The sequence below is a fragment of the Balaenoptera borealis genome, assembly GCF_965194805.1.
Source record: "Balaenoptera borealis genome assembly, chromosome: X".
Lineage (NCBI taxonomy): Eukaryota > Metazoa > Chordata > Mammalia > Artiodactyla > Balaenopteridae > Balaenoptera > Balaenoptera borealis.
Window position 1 is genome coordinate 27,780,033 of NC_138881.1, and position 16,592 is coordinate 27,796,624.

The 16,592-nt window shown below is 42.7% G+C and overlaps 1 protein-coding gene across 11 annotated transcripts in view; it reads right to left on the reverse strand.

The window, feature by feature from the left end:
- DMD (dystrophin) overlaps nt 1-16,592 on the reverse strand; it is a 2,485,149-nt gene that overhangs the window by 146,189 nt on the left and 2,322,368 nt on the right. For 7 of the 11 annotated variants that reach the window (XM_082378022.1, XM_082378021.1, XM_082378025.1 and 4 more), the window contains one exon: nt 801-862. In XM_082378022.1, coding sequence (XP_082234148.1) covers nt 801-862 — 62 coding nt within the window. Of the gene's footprint in view, nt 1-800; nt 863-6,562; nt 6,717-16,592 lie in introns of those variants that run through there. The other 4 variants (XM_082378018.1, XM_082378020.1, XM_082378028.1 and 1 more) reach the window with 2 other exon arrangements.

Genomic DNA, 16,592 nt, shown 5'->3' on the forward strand with positions numbered 1-16,592 from the left:
TAGCTGCAATTCATTAACCAATGGGAACCTATGAGAGAAAGGCAGCAGCAGCTACACACAGATACATGGACACACACACGCATCCAAAATTTGTTTGAGCACCCTGATTCCCATGGGATTTGTCACATAACTTAAAACCCAAAGAGTTTCACCTCACGCATTTCAGTCTGTAAATATGTCCGTTCGCATAAAGGGACTTAAAAAATGTTTAGTAGTAGAAACAGCATGACGACTTTTAAATTAAAACAACAACTAGTTACAATGTGAGGTAATTCATTTCAGGTTATTCCCGAGGGATGGAAAACGGTATAGAGTGGACTTTCATCGAGCATGCATGCTGCTGACCGGACAGGCTTAGGAATTAGGACCACTGGAGTGACCGCGGAAAATTTCTTTACACGGCATTCGTGGCTTGGCAAAAGTGCCTTCTTGGTTTCACAAGGAAGAAATCAATAAGAACAACTTGAAACCCTTTTCTTTCTTTGGGGGGGAAAACATAGCCGTCAATTGCAAGTATTTTTTTCCATCCTTTTAGGCAAGAAAGAAAACTAGCAAGACCTTTTTGGCCCTCTCAGATATACTGAATTTTCGGGAATCAGTGAAATCCTAAAACTTATTTTTAAGCAACCTCGGAAAAAAAGAAAGCTGATTGTCAATTCTGAATAGAAAGGTGTCGCTGTTTTCAACCCTTAAACAATCTACTGATGTATTTAGACAACAAACGGCTTGCGCGCTACCAACTACTTTATCCTACGAGTCATCTGTCATTTCACCTGGAGGAAACATGGCCATGTCCTTACCTAAAGACTGGTAGAGCTCTGTCATTTTGGGATGGTCCCAGCAAGTTGTTTGGGTCTCGTGGCTAAAACATAAAATACAAAGAGAGACTTTAGAATTTAGAATGAGTAGTAGAGAAAAGGAGACAAGAAAAAAAAAAAAGCACGGTATGCCTTTGGCTCATTTGGCTTCATTACTTCACAGGCCTTCCATCTTGCAGTGACAAATGTTTATTTTACAAGGAGAGAGACCCCAACCTTTGCTCTCAACAGGAAAAGCAATATGATCATTATTTGGTAACCAGCATTTGTTTCTTTTTTCTACCCACAAGTCGGCTGTACTTCTGTTATAAGAAAATGACCTTGTTAGGTACTCAATAATCAAAAATCAGGATTTTCTTCAGCCGTCCAATTCAGAACATACAGAAAGGACACTGACAAGTGTTATTCAACTCTGTCAAAGAGATACTGACATTAGTTTAATAAATAAATCGCCTCAGTTCTCATTTGCTTTCACTGTCCCTGACACTTTTCCATTACTTTCTTCTCCGTATCCAGATCTCATCTCTATGATGACTGCATTTCACTTCGGCTTAAGGTTCATCCATTGCCTGACTCACAGATTGTATCTTCCCTCTTCCCATTACTTTTAGAATGTCTTTTTAACTCGGCACTCTATATACCACCGCGCCTTTTCCTATGTTTACTTGGGCCTGAATAAAGCATTCACAGTTCTCTTCCATTTCTTGAAGTTTAGCTAAGTGTGTTCGCTGGCTATCAGCTCCTGCCACAAAAAGAACAAAACACCTTTGTTCCGCATTCGATTCCGTGAACAAACCTGGGAGAGATAACTACATATACTTTTCCTTACTTTGGCCCATCTACATAAATCACCATAGCATCGTATTTCCAGTGTTCGGGATTACCTGACTGGGCTTTGATGCAGTAAAATGCAGCCCTGAACAACATTTCAGTACTCATAAGCAGAGCCTATTCATTATCTTTGAGGGAAAGGTGGGAGTGGAGAAAGGAGAAATAGCTTAGATGTGGACACTTCAAGGGGAGCAGAAAGCACAGCGGCTGCACGCAGAAAGAGGAGCTTAGGGAGGCCAACAATGTCAAGTGTAGGTGTTAAATCTTAGGACTGGATTCTGGCTCTGTGACCTACTAGCCGTGAAATTTGGGGCCAGCCCGCTTACCTGGGAGCGTTAAAGGACGGGCTGACATAGGACGAGCTGACATAGACTGATACCTTCTGGTGCTCAATACGTGGTCATTTCTGTTATTATGTGGCCCCCAAATTACTGCCCACTAAAAAGCAAAGCTTTCATTAGTTGATTATAATATAGATGAGGATCCAACTGTGGTTAAGTCAGCCACACCTAAGACCCTTCATAGAGGGCAAAAGTAACACTCGACGTGTATTACCTCTGTTTTCAAGAAAATACGCAAAAGAGAGAAACATTTATTGTGGTTTGATAAATAGAACACAATCACAAATGACAAAACACATGTGGAAATTCCCCCAAAGTGTGTAACTTCAGAGGCCATCCCTCTGATATTTACCATTCAGCAACTGAATGGTGAAGGCTAGTGAAAGAAATTTACAAGACAGTGTTCATTGGGGAAGGGCTGTTTCAGTCTCTTCCAAACCTGTTTGTTTCTGTTGGACTTTTCCACAGAGACAATTTGCAGTTGAGGAGTACCTCAGTCGAGGGAATGTACCAGAGTAGAATCCAAATCTTACAGAGCAAGACAAGCAAAAGATACGGTCCATGCTTTAGGGGGTTTCTGAAAGCCCCATGTCCACATTGGTTTATGATCTGGAGAAGGGGTGGGAGGGACTGCTACTTTATATGCACAGCACAAGGAGGCTGCAGCTTGCAGCTTCATGGAAAAAGTGTTGCTTATTCTCGGGTGTTTTTTTTAGCTCCGAAAGAGATTGTGTACCAATTCCATACACAAGTGTCCAGCAAGGAAAGGTCACCTTCTATTGAGACCACCCTGCATTTAGACCTCTGCCATTTCCAAAGGCCATCATATGTGAGCACCAGGGAGGGAGGGAGGAAGGGAGAAGAGGGGGAAAGCACATGTGTCCACATGTACAGGCTCTTATTACACACACTACGCAATAATAACATCCCATCTCTACCACATGTGGGAGGACTGTAGCATCTTCAATCGATGGGCAGAAAAACGTCTGTCTGAGCTGACAAACCTAACCTGACAGAGACAGAGAGAACCAGTCTGAAAAGCCACCATCTGTAATGGACTTCAAATCGGAGGAACACGGGCAAGAAATAACTTGTACCAAACGCAATTCCAAAAGAAAAGAGAAACTTGCCTATGAGTGACAGGAGAATCCCACATAGACTGAATGGGAGCTTCATGTAGCTCCCTCCCTCCAAAAAAGATTTCATGACTGTTGATATACCTACACTTCCACCTTTTTAAGGAATTTATTCCAGTGGTTAAAAATTATGAAAGGGATTTTAGAAATTATTATTTAATCCATCTGTCCATAGCTAAATTGAAATGTCCTTTACTGGAGGAAGGAAGAAATTCTAAGCCCCTACTTCTGCGCTCCATTCATGTGCTAACAGATACCAGTTAGGCCTTTCTAGGTACTCATTCTTTCTGCCAATTAGTTGTGATTCTGGGGTATGTGAATAACCTAGATAAATGAACTCAAATCCAAAAGCTAATCTTCTTTTACCTTCCTCCCCTTCAACACGCAAGCCTTTTATTTTTAAGCAATGCAAAGTAACTAGAAAACCAGATTTATATTTCACCTTTGCCGAGTTAGTTTCACTTCCATTACAACCCGGCAGTAAGTGAAAGAAGTGAGCACAAGTGGAAAGAAAAGAATAAAGGGTGTGACTAATCCTCCAAACTAGAAAAATAATCTTTTAATCATTTAATGCTAAAAACAATTGGCAACATAGCTGAAATGACTCTAGCTTTGGGGGTAACTATATGATGAACCAAATAGTCACTTCACTGTATGTGGATATTGTCAATCTGTGATGAATCCAAAGCCCTGGTGGGACATTATCTAACCTCCTAAACAGATAGGAAAGATGAGTATGAACAGGATGAAATGGTAAACACGAATTTGCATAACTCCTATCTATAGTCTACCTTATAGAACAAACCGACTTTTGGTCTGCGATCAACACGGGTTTTACAGCTGTATTTCTGACTCTGTGCCTATCTTCAAAAACAGGAGAGGATTCTCAGTAGCTCCACGAGAAGCACTTCAGGTTCACCTGGAATACACAGGCAATATAGAAAAATATGCTGTGCTGGGGAGCTGGTGGTGGAAGGGTGGGTGGTACTGTTTTTTTGGTTACTGTCTCTTTTCTGCACTTCACTTTTCACATCGGAAATGCACTGCCCATACACCATGTCCAACCAGAATGGTAATTCCGGACCCTGTTCACAAGTTAATGGTTACATCTTTGTTCAGTCTTCCTGAAAACAATGATGTTCAACATAGATCAAAATTCTACATATGCATTAACACAGAGACCAGCCTCATAAATAATCCTTAAAATGCCCTTTAAATCTTTTAAAAAAACGTTATTGATTTTGGCCCTGATGGTTCCAAAACCTGGCATCAGATATGCCTCTCTGAACAGCCTTCAAACTCTGATTTCCCCTCCTTTTTTAAAAAAAAATGTGTATAAGCTACAATAATCTCTCTTTCCTCTTTTATTTTCAGCCATGATAAGAACCGGAAACAAATTAAAATACAAAATCACTGGATGTGACAGAAGACCCCGGCAACACCTACTTGTCAATAATAAGAAATTAAAGCATTACTCCACTAAGCACAGGGCTGACCTAATTTCCTACCACACAATTTAAATTTTCTCTCACCTTCTTTAGTTTCAAGCAGTGTGCAAGGTTATTCTAACCGCCTCAGAGCTGTTCCTGCTGTCAGTGCTGGAATATCAGACTTATTGGAACCGCTTTTTTAGTTTCTTTAAAAACAAATATTCAACACTTACAAAAAGTAACAAATTTCTACTGCTCTCCCCGGGAAAATGGCAGTTGCCTAATTAAAATAAGATTTCTTCTGCCACCACTGATATTTGGTACTGAAAATATTCCAAACAGTTGCCTTTTTAAAAAAAAAAATCTTTTCACTACTTCCCAGGGAGGAAACTAATCGCTATGCAGCGATATGAAAAGGTAACATTCTCTCGCGATTTGCAGAGGATTAGAGTTTGGCTTCATATATAATCTGGAGCCCATTGATCCACACACACAAAATCATTTCCCTTTAATCTGGGGATCAGACTCTCTTTCTAGAGAAACCTTGGCATTTGCATGGTGAATGTTGAACTTGGCTTGCATGGCTGGAATACTGGCAGGGTGGGAATGGGAAAATATATTTAAAAGTTTCTGCTACTGTGGGTAGGGGGAGGGGGGGTGTCGGTCTAAGCATCAGAAATCCTATTCTAGTCCCCATTTCTTGCTACCTGGAATTGTTAACATTTTACTCTGTTTGGCTCAAGGCAGGGCAAAGATGATTGCCTCGGTGACTGTTCCAGCTGTTACATGTCCTCCATTCTGTTTGCTTTTCAGGGCTTAACTCCCACCCACCCTCAATTTTGGCCAAAGCAATTTCACTTCAGGGTCGTGTCCAATCCAAGATCAAACAATGAGGACTGAAACCAATTCTACGGTGATCAAGGGTCAGAAACCTTTCATATACCCATGTTGTTTCATTTGCTCCTCTGCTTCTCCAAGAGCAACCGTATCCTCCAAGGAGGGGATTTGGGACAAGGAAATAAAACATCTAGGCAAAAAAGAAAGGGTGATGGGGGGGTGACAAGGAGAGGAGACAGGGGTACAGAAGCAGAGAGACCAAGAAGAGCTTGTTGGCCACAAATGTTTATTTCACTTAAAAACTTCGGTTCGTCACTTAAACTGGATGAATTTTTTTCATGTTAAAGTATTTTATAATTAATAATATGTCTCCCTCAGGCAACTAAACCCCTTCAATTCAAGCTTCAAACTTAACTCCAAATTTAACGGAGATAAACAGTGTCCTGCCCTTTTCAGTGCCATGATCGGATCGGGAATGACAAACTTTGCTTAAAGACAAGCACAAACACCTGGAGAAAAGCAAGAGAAATGACTCCACACTCAACCCCAGAGGGCAAAGGAAAAAAAACACCCTCAATCCTCTATGTCAAATCCTTGACTTCTGGGCTTTAATTGCTTTTCCTTTCTCTCCCGATTTCTGCAAGTTTTGGGGCATGGGACGAACACAGTAGAAAATGCAACGAGGGAAATGTCAGTTGGAATCCTCGGAAGAAATCAGGCAGAAAGTTGACCTTTTGGCACTTGCAGCGCAATGGAAGGTAGAGCCTGGCGCGCCCCTTCCTTCTGCGAGGTCGGGCGACGATTTAGGAACAGCCTGCCTGGCTCACGTCCACACAGACAGCCCGGAAAGGAGCAAAAAGCTCCCGCGGCCCCAATCCCCGCGTGGGGAACGCTCTGTCCCCTCCGGGTACGGCGAGATATCAGCCTTTTCTCTCCGAGCCCGCCCCAAAGCCAGGGGAAGCGTCTCCTAGCGAGCCAGGCGCCGGGGGGAAGCCCCGGGGGCGCACCTGCTTCGGCGCCGCGGGGACCCGCGGGGGAGGTGCCCCTGCGCCCGGACGCCGGGGGTCCAGCCGCCGCGCGGTTCCAAGTTTTGGCCGCCTCGGCTCGCACCCTGCTCGCGCCACAAGTGCACTGACTGCGGCGATCCGAGGGCGCCGCGTTGCACTTACCCTTTGAGCTGTTCCCTCATGGCTGCAAGGGCTCCGCGGCCGGGGGAGGGCGCGAGCGGAGGAGTGAGCTTCCCAGAGCCGCCGGGCTCCCCGAAAGTCGAGCGCCGCCGCCGCCGCCCAGGCTCGCAGCTGAAAGCACTGCGGAGGAGCCGGCGCGGGTTAGCGGCCGGGAGGGCGGGGCGCGCGGGAGGGGGCGCTGCGGGCAGACGGGGCGGGGCTGGGCCGGGCTCCGCCCCCACCTAGCGCCCTGGGAACCCGGACTCCCTGAGACCCGGCAGTCGGGGCTTTCAACACGGAAAGGAAAGACAAAAGAAAAAGAAAGAAAGACGGAGGAGATTTAAGGTAGTGCCGGGAACCTGGGAGCCGCACACCGCCCTGCCAGCACCCCCTTAAAACCTCCAGCAAGACTACTTGTTGCCTAAATAAATGACCTAGGTGCAGATGACCTCATCGCAGATAATTTAAGTGTGTGGGTCCAGAGTTTTCTTTTTAGAGAATGAAAGAGAAAAAAAAAATTCACAAACATAATTCTTCCCTTCCCGTCGCCCCCCCCCCAAACTGAAGATTAAATTGGTGGAGATGTAAGGACATGACATTCAGGTTCCGCTCATCCTGGGCTAAATGGGCTTTTAAGGAAGCATTTGTCTGTGCATTTCTGATATAGCAGTGGTTCTCATCGTGTAGTCCTGGGACCAGCAGTAGCAGCATCGCCTGGGAACTTCTTAGAAATGAAAATTCCCCAGGGCCCCAGCCCAGAGAGAGCTACTGAATCAGAAACTTCGAGCACACTTAAGTTTGAGAACCAGTGGTATAGACTCTTTAAATAAAAACCACCACCAATGGTGTGGCACGGTGTGGTCTTTTAGTATTCTTTAGAGAAATCTAAAAGGAAACCATTTCCAATGGAACGTTCCATTGGAAAAGTTACAGGGCCTGGTAGTTCAAATATTTCTAATCGTAGAGTTTGCAATATGACGACACAGGTTAAGTATGCAAAATTCTTACAGGCTTGGAAATATTCTGAAGAGAAGAAAGCCTTCATTAGCACAAGAATTTTTCTCAGCCTTCACATAATATCTTCGATTAGAGTCCAAAGGGTATTTTCAGATAAACTCCCTTAGTGGTTTCATTGTCCCCTTTTGTCCATTTATTTTGTTGGCCTGCTTTTTCTTTTTATCTTCTTTCAACCATTTCCTTTTCATTCTCTGTTCTGGTTGATGTGTTCTACTTCAGTTTACAGTTTAAAAAGTGTTCCCCTTTATCTTTTTAAATATCCTCTTTTTTTTTTTTTCCCTCAACATTTCTCCCGGCCCCGGAGAATGTTCGAGCTTAAAGGACTCTAGACATCAATCTCCCTTTACCGTCTGCTACAGCGCGACAAAAGAGGCAAAAATAAAGTGCAGGAACCAAAGGGAAAGGGAGTGCCAAGTTTCTTCATTACCCTTGACAGACCAAATACAAATGTAAATGTTATCACGGAAGACACGTGCATGCAGATCTGATTGGTGTTGCTATTTTAAAGCAAATAGGGCACTTCTGGCATTCTGCCTGCTAAACTGAGACCTTACTGCTATCTTTTAGTCATTTTGAGCCAGTGAGTTGTGCACGTGGCTGCTCTTAAAGTCTGGGGGGCAGCGGGGGGCACGCTAGGACTGGCTTTGGGTGAGGCTGTCCCTTGGTCTTACTGGAGATTCTACATCTGCCCCTATCTTTGACTGGGGGAGAAGGATTAGTGTTCTGTGATAAGGAAGTGGTGGCCTTTGCAGTTAATCAGTGACATAATCTCTGTGTCATTCAGTGACATAATCTCTGTGTCAATGTATCAAGCACATCCCTTAAATATTGTTTATGTCTATTCCAATGAAAAGACACAAACCTCCCAGCATGGGCATTTGTAAATATTAGAAATCAATCAACTAAAGGTTTGTAACACCTATGTGATAGGATACATTGTCTTTCTCTGTTTTTTTTTTTTTCTGTCTGTTTGTTTTACACTTTTAAATTACCTGCTCAAACTTCAGGAGTTCTGATATGGTCCTCTAAAATATAAATGCTCAAATCTATTTTCTCAGTGTCCAGCTAGAAAACCACTCGGAACAATTCATTGAAAAAAAAATGGAAAATTAGAAATCACTATTCAATTGTTTTCTTAAATTTGACAGATGGCAATCCTCAAAAATACATCTAAGTTCTTTTTTAGACTGGAGTTATAGGCACTTGAAGGCTTGTTCCCAAATCTTGATGTTGTTTTAGAAATTAAATACAGAAAGTATTATTAAGAAATGACATGGACAGGACTTCCCTGGTGGGGCAGTGGTTAAGAATCCGCCTACCAATGCAGGGGACACGGGTTCGAGCCCTGGTCCGGAAAGATTCCGCATGCCACGGAGCAACTAAGCCTGTGCCCCACAACTACTGAGCCTGTGCTCTACAGCCCATGAGCCACAGCCACCGAGCCTGCGTGCCACAACTACTAAAGCCCGTGCGCCTAGAGCCTGTGCTCCGCAACAAGAGAAGCCACAGCAATGAGAAGCCCGTGCACCGCAATGAAGAGTAGCCCCCGCTCGCCGCAACTAGACAAAGCCCGCGCGCAGCAATGAAGACCCAACACAGCCAAAAAAGTAAAAAAAATAAATAAATTAAAAAAAAAAAAAGTAATGACATGTGCCTCACTGCGACTGCTTTGTTGTTAATTTCAGTTAGATTATGAATATTGTTTTATTAGGGAAAGACATTAAGAAAACATAATTTATATATCCTCATTTCATATATGAATTAGAGTGATGCCATGTATGATAATACATTAATTGCCTACTTGTAGTAGCTCTCCTCTTCCTCATTATTATTATTATTGTTTTGATGTAAACCACAGATATGAAAGAAGCATAAAAAAACTTAAGTTGAAATCCTGCTTTTAAAATCTACCATGAGCTACTTGTCCTCAATACCATGGCTGGAATGTGGCAGTGCAAGGATTGGAACTAGGGAGTCTGGCTTCAAGGCCCGTGCTGTTAGCCACTCTGTCATGCTGCCATCCAGAGAAGTGGCTTCTTTTACTCTGGGGGAAGATCTGTATTTTTTCTTGTGTGCTCATAAGCGATCTCACTGCTGGCTGACAGCAGAGGACAGTCAATTTGCTAGAAACAGAGGTAAGGAAGGAATGAGATAAGATAAGGTCTAGGAAGGCAACCTAGTAAATTTTTCCATACACCAAACTCCAGTTTTTGAACCACTTAAATGTTGTAGGTACTTAGAAAAATGAGGACCTCTCTGACCTACGGGACTGTGCTGAGGATTTCCCCGTTCTTCCTTCCAGCCCTATTCTCTGCCCTTTTCCTCTCTGCCCTGTGGCCCACGATGTTGGACCTCTGTGGATGGCATCAATCAGGCTCTCTTGCCCACTAGCTTCCTTTCACTTTCAGCCAATGGGAGGTAATGATGAAAGGCCTGTAGCAGGAGATGAAAGAGCAGGAGGAGAGAGATGTTGGGGTATTTATTCCCCAAGCTCCCTCCTGTTGGTCTTGAGCCTGGCAGTGGCCGAGTTTCTTCACCCCCGGCCACGAGTCTTGTGGGACAGTCATTTCTACAGCAACAGCTTGCTCCAGGTTCCTTAAACCGTTCCCTCCCCTTGCCCTTGTTATTTCTCCTACACAGCTCGGATTTTAGTAAACAGCCTTTTTCATCACACTCTCTTCAAAGACCACTTCTGAATGTACCATCTGTTTCTCCCAGGACCCAGACCAAACAGGGACCCACCCAGTCAAAGCCACCCTCTGGGGCACTTGATTGGTTGCTGAGTAGGGACCACTGACGGAAGAGAAAGTTAACTCCACCTGTTGGAGCTGAAAAGGAGATTAGGCTCACTCACTGGAAAGCTATTTCTAGAAGCCTCCTCTGTAGGCCCAAAAGGAGTTTCTGGCCCATTGGGGGTAACGGCAAGTCAATAATTATGAACGGTGATAACAGCAGGAGTGAAGGTAAATAAGCAAGAAACAGCTTATTCTTTCTAAGAGCTTCAGTGCTCTCCTTGAGAGAGAATGTCCAGACAGAGATTAGAGAGGTAGACAAATTCAGAAGGACCTGGTGTGATGATCCAGAGTTTGACCTGTATCCTGAAAGGTATGGGTGAGCTTTTTAAAGAAGGAATTTAAGCGTCACTGTGGCTCTGTCAGATTTGCCTTTCAGAAAAATCACTTGGGCAATGGTGTGGGGCTGCATCAGAAGAGTTTGGAATAAGGACACCAGATACAGGGTGACTGCAGTGTGATGAGGGTCTGAACAATGGCAGTGGGAGAGAGACTGGGGAAAAAATACAATCATGTTAAAACTACAGGAGTCTTGACTGATTGGAGGTAAGAATGAACGAGAGGGAAGACCTAGGGCAATGGTCCTCAAGCCTGGCCACCACTGGAATCACCTGGGGAGCGTTAAAAACAATTCGGATGCCTGGGTTTCACCACCCTGAGATTTCGATTTAACTGGCCTTGGGCACTGGGATTTTTAAGGCTCCCCAGGTGATTCTAAAATGCAGCCAAGGTTAAGGATTACTGTTGTAGGCTGACTCTCAAGATTGGATGAGTAATACTCGCCAAGCCAGGACTTTCAGGAGGAGGGGACAGGTTTAGGCAGAAGAGGGTCAGGGAGAGATGATCAATTCAGTCTTGAGCCTGCTGACTTGGAGGTGGCAGTGTGATGTGAAAGGCAGTTGGGCATCTGAGTCTGGAACTCAGAGGGAAGATGTCTGGATTGGAGCTATCGATTTGAACTGTCAGTATTTGTAGGGCGTGGGTTTGGATGATCCCACTTAGTGGACGGTGTGAAGGGTCAAGGACGGAGGCCAGGGTGCTCCTACCTTCCACAAACCCATCCTTTTCCTTTTAGGCTGCTCGCGGTTTCAATGTTAGCCTGATTTTACCAGGGTAAAATGAGGAGCAGAAAGGGAAAGGAAAAGACAGGGAATGGTCTGCAGTGGGCACTTGCCTGGGGATGGCCCTGAGGGACCTCACCACCCGCTAGGGTCCAGCTTCCCTCTGGCTCCAAGAGTCTCTATCTGAACTGCTTTTCATTCTGTAACTAATCTTAAGTATAACCTGCATCATTTTATAAAAATCCATTTGGAATATAGGTATTGCTTCAATTAAGCATAGCACATAGTTTATGGCAAAGTTTCAACATTTTGGGTATCCAGTAAACGCATAAGGATTCCATGTTTCTCTTTGCATAGTACAAGTATTAGCCATGAACAGTGAATCAGATGTCTCACAAATGCGTACAGTGATGGTGAGTCATTGTCAGGACAGATATCATGGTGTACTAATTAAAATATGTATAACAATCCCTTTAGGTCAATCTGAAACCAGCATCTTCTGGATATAAGCATATCCAGTCAGTTCGCGTTAACTAGTAAGTGAAGAGGCCTCTACATTCAGACACAGAGCACTTCACACACACACAAAAGCCTATTTTTCCATCTAAACCAGAGATTTCACCAAACAGGTTCCAGGTAAAGTCAAGCTGGGCTTGACTCTCGTACAGTATTCTTCTAATAAGATTTTTCAAAGCTTCACGGAGCCACCTATATCAAAGCGAACATCTAAAAAGATGTGAAGTTTAGCATCTTCACTAAAATAAAGCCACACCGCTTTAACCTCACAGGCCCGGCGGTTGCGTTACCTATTAGCCTGCCAGCTGTAGTGCTGTACCCCGGGTATACGGAGCACACCACCTCCCGCTAAACATGGATATTGGTTACGGTGGTTCAAGCAGATCTGACTACGGCATTCGTGGTCCACCTTAACAACAGCTCAAAGCTGTAACTATTGGTCTGCCTTTCCCAAATGGTGGTGCCAAATAACAGGAATTTCAAAACTAGGCAGAAATTCTGACACTCTGCATAATCGGCCTTCCTCTCCAGCTACAAATAAGGCTTTGTATTCCATTAGACTCACAGCAGGTGAAAACCCCAATTAGTGAATTCATTCTGGGGCCTCTTTCTACCTTCCTCCCACACACCACAGTTTAAAAAAAAAAAAAAGGGACGTCTCAGCCTTTTCTCAAATCACAAGTAAATTAACCCTTGGATCTGCCCAATCAAGCCATGTACCACATGAAGAATTTCCATAGGAAAGTGGCAGGTTGTTGAAAGATGTACCTTTCTTGACGTCATAATAGGGGTTACAAAAAATTCTATTTCTCCAGATTTTACTGTTTTCTTCAAATCTATAAATACTCTCAGATTTTCTGATCAATCTAGAAATTAGTTTTCTTTTTACCTGAATACTCACAAAGCCAATATCATCTAAAGAATGATGAATGGAGAGTCGGCTACGAGAGAGAATTATTTTTAAGTTATGTTCTTATTTTGGTGTATTCGAGGAGAGAGAAAATATTAAATTTTAGTTTAAACACTATGTTTTGGCCTTAGGAAGCGCACAAACTCTATATTTCATACTTTGTAAATATTTATTTGTCAAAGGAAATTCATCATTGGACTAGGATAGAGATTTGGTTTGAACGTTCAAAAAAAAAAAGCAAGACAGCTTTAGTTCTTAGAGTGATTTACTTATACTTTGTCAACTGCTTCTCTGGAAATAATTCACAACCCAGCTTTATTTATGAGCATGTGATTAAAAAAAGAGCAGCTTTGTCTTTTTTAATTGTTTTAGTCCTGTCACTTTTCTTGAAACAAGCCGTAGGACTTATTATCCACAAGAAAATACTGAACATACATCAAATAGTAACACAGCTTTTAGAGGTAGTCATCTGTTACTGTCAGAGGTTCATTTCATTTTGAGGCTTTTTAATTAAAATGCAAAATTCTACACACATTCCTGCCTAACTTACCCCTTTCTGATACTCGAATTTCATAAAAAAGTTAAATGCTAATGTAACCATTTTTAATACTTATGACTTGGTTCTTGAGATTCTGAAAAAAGTAAACAAAGGAATTACCAGTCAATTAAGTGAACAAGGAAGTCCTCCTAAGTTGAAACAGATAAGGAAAATTTAATATTCAAATGCTACTGAATGAAGACACTGGGTTGTTTTTTTTTTTTTGCCCCTTTGAGATGAATATCTACCAGGATCAAAAGCAGCATCTTAATCTTCAGCAAGCGTAGCTGTATATTCTGGCAGAAGCATTAACTCCAGCAAGGCAGAGCTCTAGGCCAATTCTGCCCCTAGAGGCCAGTCACTTAACCCTCAGAGACCAGTCACTTAGCCCCTCTGGAGCTCTGGTGACTCTTCTGTAAAATTCGGACACTACTGCAACAGGCCAAAGTAGGGGTCAAGTGACATAATGACTATGAAAGCAATTGTAAGGCTGGGGGATGCCATGTTAATGCAAAATAGCCTGTTGTGCAGGGGTAATTCCTTAAAGGAAACCCAGTAAGTCCAGGAATAGTGTTAGGAATATGGCACAAAATAAATCAGCACTGTCACTTTAACTTTTCATTTTTAGACTGTTGTATGAGGGAAGACAAGTGGTCCAAGAGTTTCAGTCTTTTCTCTTTAACAACTTGCAAAGGGAACTTTTACTTCTTTTGTTTTCTACATTTAAGAAGGAAGCAAGTAGGTAAAATAAGGTTTCTTTTTTATTTTTTTGGAAAATAAATCACTAACCACAAGCCTGAGATAGGAGTAAAATTCACACCATACTCTATTACTTTTTGGGGCTGAGGTTAAAATATCAGTACTATTCACACATGTTAAAAGATGTATTCACATTCATATTGGCAGAGAGCAGAACCCTAGAGTAGTAAGAGAACAAGTGAATATTGGTTTTATGGGGGACAGTGGGAGGGAAAGATTCCCTGCACCCTGATGGAGAAGTACTCTTGGTGCAGGCATTGAACAGCCAGGATGTGGTAGGAATCCCTAAAAGGGGAAATGGAGGTTAAAAACCAACTTAACTGGGACTTCCCTGGTGGCGCAGTGGTTGGGAATCCGCCTGTCAATGCAGGGGACACGGGTTCGATCCCTGGTCCGGGAAGATCCCACATGCCGCGGAGCAACTAAGCCCGTGCGACACAACTGCTGAGCCTGCGCTCTGGAGCCTGCGAGCCACAGCTACTGAGCCCACCCGCCTAGAGCCCATGATCCGCAACAGAAGAAGCCACCACAATGAGAAGCCCGCGCACAACAGCGAAGAGTAGCCCCCGCTCACCACAACTAGAGAAAGCCCGCGCGCAGCAATGAAGACCCAACTCAGCCATAAATAAATAAATAAACACTCTTACTTAAAAAAAAACACCCCAATTTAACCAATTAATGATTTACCAAGGGCTGAATCTTATTCTTCAGTTCTAGTTTATTTTTGTCAAGACATTTTTTGAAGATAAAAGGGAAATATGAATACAAGGAATTTTAATTAATCCACAAATTCCCAAGAAATCTTTTTCATGTCCCATACCTAGACTAAGTTTCGCTATTAAATATTCCCCTATATTCATTTCTTTAAATGACTGCAATTGTGGTGTATTTATGGGGCATTTATATATGTCTTTGCTTGTGAAACTCTTCTCATTTTTCATTACTATAAGTAAAACCTGGGAAGTGTTTGGAGGATGGACTGGGGAATATTTTAATATTGCAACATTGTAATCAGTTTGTTCTACCAGAGGGACTCAAATATGGCCTAGATCTGAAGGAGCTTACAATCTAGTGGAGGGGAGGAGACAGATTCACACATGATGAAGCACAATATCAGACAGATTCTAAATACAGAAATAGAGACATGGAAAAAAAAGCAAAAAGAGAAAGGGGGTTAGTTTGACCTCTTGGGATTAGGGAACATACATTTTAATTAACAGCTAACTAGGCTTAAGTCACCAGGTTTCATGCATGTTTTTGTTAGTGGAAGAAGAGCTAAAGCAAGTTTCTTAAGTTGACTCTGCGAGCTAACCTCTCATATTAATCATTTACTAAGGCACAGATTCTTTTTTTAATGTTAACATACTGCTGTGTTATGAAATCAGATTATGCTTTTTTGGAGTTCAAAAACGTATTGCGCCAATATAGGGTTTTGTATCCCAGGAAGACTAATACGCAGAAAATACCAACATCCCCATTAGAATATGAGATCACATTCCTGAGTTAATATCAAGCCTGTAGTGTGGAAATCTAGGTCTTCACAGCTTGAATTACTCTCATCCCTTAGAAGCCTCTTCTCATATATTGGCTAGAGAAGAAAAAATTGCCATCACCTGTACTTCTGAATGTTTTTCGTTTTAAACAGAAATTAAATTAAATTTGGAGTGGGAAGAAACAAGCTTGAAAAAGAGGGTATGGATTAGAATGGGAATGTATACTACGGAGACTACATTACACTAGTCCAGTTACGAGAAGATAAAGGCCTGGGATAAAGAAAATGGCACTGGGAATTGGTGGAAAGGTTGAATTCAAGATAGGTCATAGGATAAAATCAACACGGCTTTTCAACCAATTGGAGGTGAGGACTGGAGGAAAGGGAAGACTAGGATTTCTTTTTTTTTTCTTTTTAATTTAATTTTATGTATGTATGTATGTATGTATGTATGTATGTATGTATGTATGTATGTATGTATGGCTGTGTTGGGTCTTCGTTACTGTGCGAGGGCTTTCTCTAGTTGTGGCAAGTGGGGGCCACTCTTCATCGCGGTGCGCGGGCCTCTCACTATTGCGGCCTCTCTTGTTGCGGAGCACAGGCTCCAGACGCGCAGGCTCAGTAGTTGTGGCACACGGGCTTAGTTGCTCTGCGGCATTTGGGATCTTCCCAGACCAGGGCTCAAACCCGTGTCCCCTGCATTGGCAGGCAGACTCTCAACCACTGCACCACCAGGGAATCCCCAAGACTAGGATTTTTGATAATGGCAGCATTAGCTGAGGATTCAGATTTGTGTTTATACTATGTATGTATTTATACCTCACATTGTTCCACAGAGGCTTTAGGGCAACTGATAAGAATGTATAAATTTCAAAAATTAATAGATAAAGTTAAGGATTAAGGATATAGAATAAAATATGAAGAAGGGAGGAAAAGTTATAACACAGA